General features: G+C 38.4%; 1 protein-coding gene across 1 annotated transcript; it reads right to left on the bottom strand.

Moving 5' to 3' along the window:
- Positions 1 to 259: 259 nt before the first annotated feature.
- LOC113342053 lies at positions 260 to 2,809 on the bottom strand. The gene is made up of 4 exons (XM_026586718.1): positions 2,586 to 2,809; positions 2,308 to 2,477; positions 1,034 to 2,205; positions 260 to 733 (listed from the first exon to the last, which is right to left on the bottom strand). The coding sequence occupies exons 1-4, from the start codon at positions 2,807 to 2,809 to the stop codon at positions 260 to 262; spliced, it is 2,040 nt and encodes a 679-aa protein (XP_026442503.1).
- Between the last annotated feature and the right edge of the window lie 607 nt (positions 2,810 to 3,416).

The following is a 3,416-nucleotide window of genomic DNA, read 5'->3' on the forward strand; positions in this document are numbered from 1 at the left end:
CCCTGAAGTAGTTCAAAATCAGCACATCATCAACACTGTTCTTCATGTACCCTGTAAGACGCACTGTATAATCCTGAATTAGCTTTAAAACCCGTTTGAAAAACATGTTCCAATTAGGCTTCAAGTGTTCAAAGACGCCCTTATTCCACATCGCCCAAAGCTCTGATTTAATCACCAAGTTCGCAATCAGTCACAAGTCACGAATAATCTGACTACTTCCTTTTGCTTCCTTAAAAGAAAGCAAAAGATTAACGTTAGGTTACAAGCCAAAAATCCCAGCAATCCAATTCCAGGCTCGCGCAGCAAAACTGCATTCGAAAAGCACATGGTCTAGAGTTTCCTCATCATTCCCACAAAGGCAACACTTATTGGCCAACTGAATTTTGAATCTTTCTTGAAGCAGGTCATAAGTAGCACAAGCACGACGTAAGACTTTCCAGTTTTGAGCTGCCAAAACTGGGTGAATTTCCTTCCTCCAGATTAGAGAAGCTCCTTCCAAAGTAGGGTATCTCTGACGAATCAAGTCCTTGGAAGAGCTGACGTTGAACTCCCCTTTGAAATATGACATCCAAATTCTGCTATCTTCACCTCCATTAGGGATTGGCAGATGAGCGATGTCCACACCAGCAGCTACTAATCGTTTCATATGAACAACAAGGAAGTCCCAATTGGACGCCATTCCAAAAATCACCAACCATAATTGTTTTATCCAATGTATGATCATTGAGAATGTCTGAAATGCACAAATTAGAACACCAAATATCAAAGTAAAGAGTAGTGGACCTACCATCTCCACAAGAACTTTAGTGTTGCTTTCAACAAGTTTATACACCCAACGAATACCCGGTAAAATTGTGGATTTAACTCCATAATTCTTGATGCAACCATTCCTTCCAAAAACGTTTGCTCTTAGAAAAACCTGCCCATTTCTTCTTCGAATTTCGAATTTTCCACCACAACTTCATAATAAGCGCCTTATTCATGGTAGCCATGCGAGATAAGCCTAAACCCCCTCCTCAAAAGGACAACATACCTTGTCAAACGCCACCACCACAACACGGCTAATATTAGAATCACCCGACCAAATAAAGTTACGAATTTCCCTTTCACATTGCAAAATGAACTTTCTAGGCCATTTATAGACTGTCATGTTGTGAATAGAGTAGCTGGCTATAACAGACTTAACAAGAACAATACGGTCATGAAAAGAAAGAAGTCTCCCTTTCCAACCAGCAAGCTGAGCTTTAATTTTCTTAATCATATTACAAATGTGATGATATCTTACTGTGCCAGGCATAATTTTAACTCCCAAGTAATGATCCGGAAAAGTGGCCACACTCATACCCAAGAAATCAGCAAGGTAAGTTCTCCTACTCAAAGATCCCCCTCCATAATAAATCTTACTTTTTTGTCTACACACAGTCTGACCCAAAGCATCTTGATAATTGCCCAACAAGTCAATAAGATTATTCACACTTTTTAGATTTCCTTTGCAAAAAATCATAATGTCATCAGCAAAAAAGATATGAGTGGGACAAATACCATTTCTTATAACCATTGGAGTCATTTTCTTATCACGAAAGAGTTTCGTAATATTTCTGCTAAGAACAACTTCAATCAAAACAAAAATCAAAGGAGAAAGGGGATCACCTTGACGCAAGCCTCTATTAATTTTGAAGTAACCTTCCGGATTGCTATTCAAAAGAATAGAGATTCTAGCAGAACTTAAAATATCCAGCAACCACCTACACCACCTCTCAGAGAAGCCATACCTTCGAAAAACTTCCAAGACAAAAGACCAATTCATCGTGTCAAAAGCCTGAGAGATATCAAGCTTAAGACCAATATTGCCATCTTTGCGCTTGATGTGAAGCTCATTAACCATTTCCGAAGCCAAACTGATATTTTCATGGATATTACGACCCTTCATAAAAGCTATCTGTTCTTCAGAAACAAGCTTGTCCAAAACACTGCTTAATCTTGTAGCTAATATCTTAGTAAAAATTTTGAAGAAAAAATTACTAAGACCAATAGGCCTAAAGTTACGAAGAGTATTAGCACCTCTTACCTTGGCCAGCAAAATAATCAAAGAAGAGTTGACACCATTAGGAATATGACCAGAATTCCAACAATAAATAATGGCCTTTATCAAATCATCTTGAATGATATCCCAGCAGTGACGATAGAAACAACCCGAGAAACCATCTGGACCCGGAGCACTATCAGAACCTAGCTCAAAGACGGCTTGTTATATTTCCTCCGGAGTAGGAATTTTATCCATATTAAGACTCTCTTCCGCTGAAATACTAGGATGCTCAAAATCAAACAAATTTTCATCAAAATCCAACTCCTGGCCATTGAATTTATCTTCGTAATACTGCGCCACATGATTACGCAAATGATCATACTCGGAAATGGTATCTCCATCAGCATCCACAAATTCAGAAATAGTGTTGTTACTTCTCCTAATACGAATACTGTTGTGAAAGAAAATCTTATTACTTGATCCTTCAACCAACCATTGGTTTCTGAATTTTTGTGTGAGCATAACAGACTATTATTTCCGAGTCTCAGAAAGCGCAGACATAGCCTCCTTCATAGCATTGAGTTTAATAATATTACTAAGGTCCTCGTTAGAATTTCTAGCAGCAGTCTCAAAACGCAGTTGGTCTTGCTTCAGCCGAGAACGTATGTTGCCAAAAACTCTAAGATTCCACTCTTTCATCACCACCTTCAACCTCTTCATCTTATAAGTAAAAATAACATCTGGAGAACCATGCACAGGAGAGTTCCAACTGTCACTGACCATGCGATTAAAATAAGCGTGCAAAAACCATATTTTTGGAACTCTAAAAGGAGCTCTCTTAGGCCGCGGCACAACAAACGGATACCCAAGAAGAGTAGAGTGATCTGAAACCTCTCTAGGAAGGTCTTTTCACCTCCAGTTTTCAAACTTAGCTAACCAAGCATTATTTATTATAGCTCTATCCAGTTTACTGATGATTCTGCGAGAGCCAAATTGGCAATTCGACCAAGTAAAATTACTACCCAAAGAATCAGCTTCGAAGAGGTCATTATCATCCATCCAATCACTAAAATCATTAATGACTGAAGTTCTCAGTTCTAAACCCTCTTTTTTCTCATTCAAACGCAAAACACAGTTAAAATCTCCCATGAACAACCAAGGAGTAATTGAGTCTTGCATAACCAACTGCTGCCAAAGTCTCCTTCTCGTCACTTGAATATAGCTAGCATGAACAAAAGAAATGTGCACACCTTCAACTGAAATTGTTATAGCCTGTCTACTCATATTTATAACCAAAGGAGTCAGACCATCTAAGTAGCAGATCCAAAGATTAGCAATATTAGACAAAGAAGCATTACGAATAATATCTGGAGAATAACCTTCCATCTGA

This window comes from Papaver somniferum, unplaced genomic scaffold, assembly GCF_003573695.1.
Source record: "Papaver somniferum cultivar HN1 unplaced genomic scaffold, ASM357369v1 unplaced-scaffold_33, whole genome shotgun sequence".
Classification (NCBI taxonomy): domain Eukaryota; kingdom Viridiplantae; phylum Streptophyta; class Magnoliopsida; order Ranunculales; family Papaveraceae; genus Papaver; species Papaver somniferum.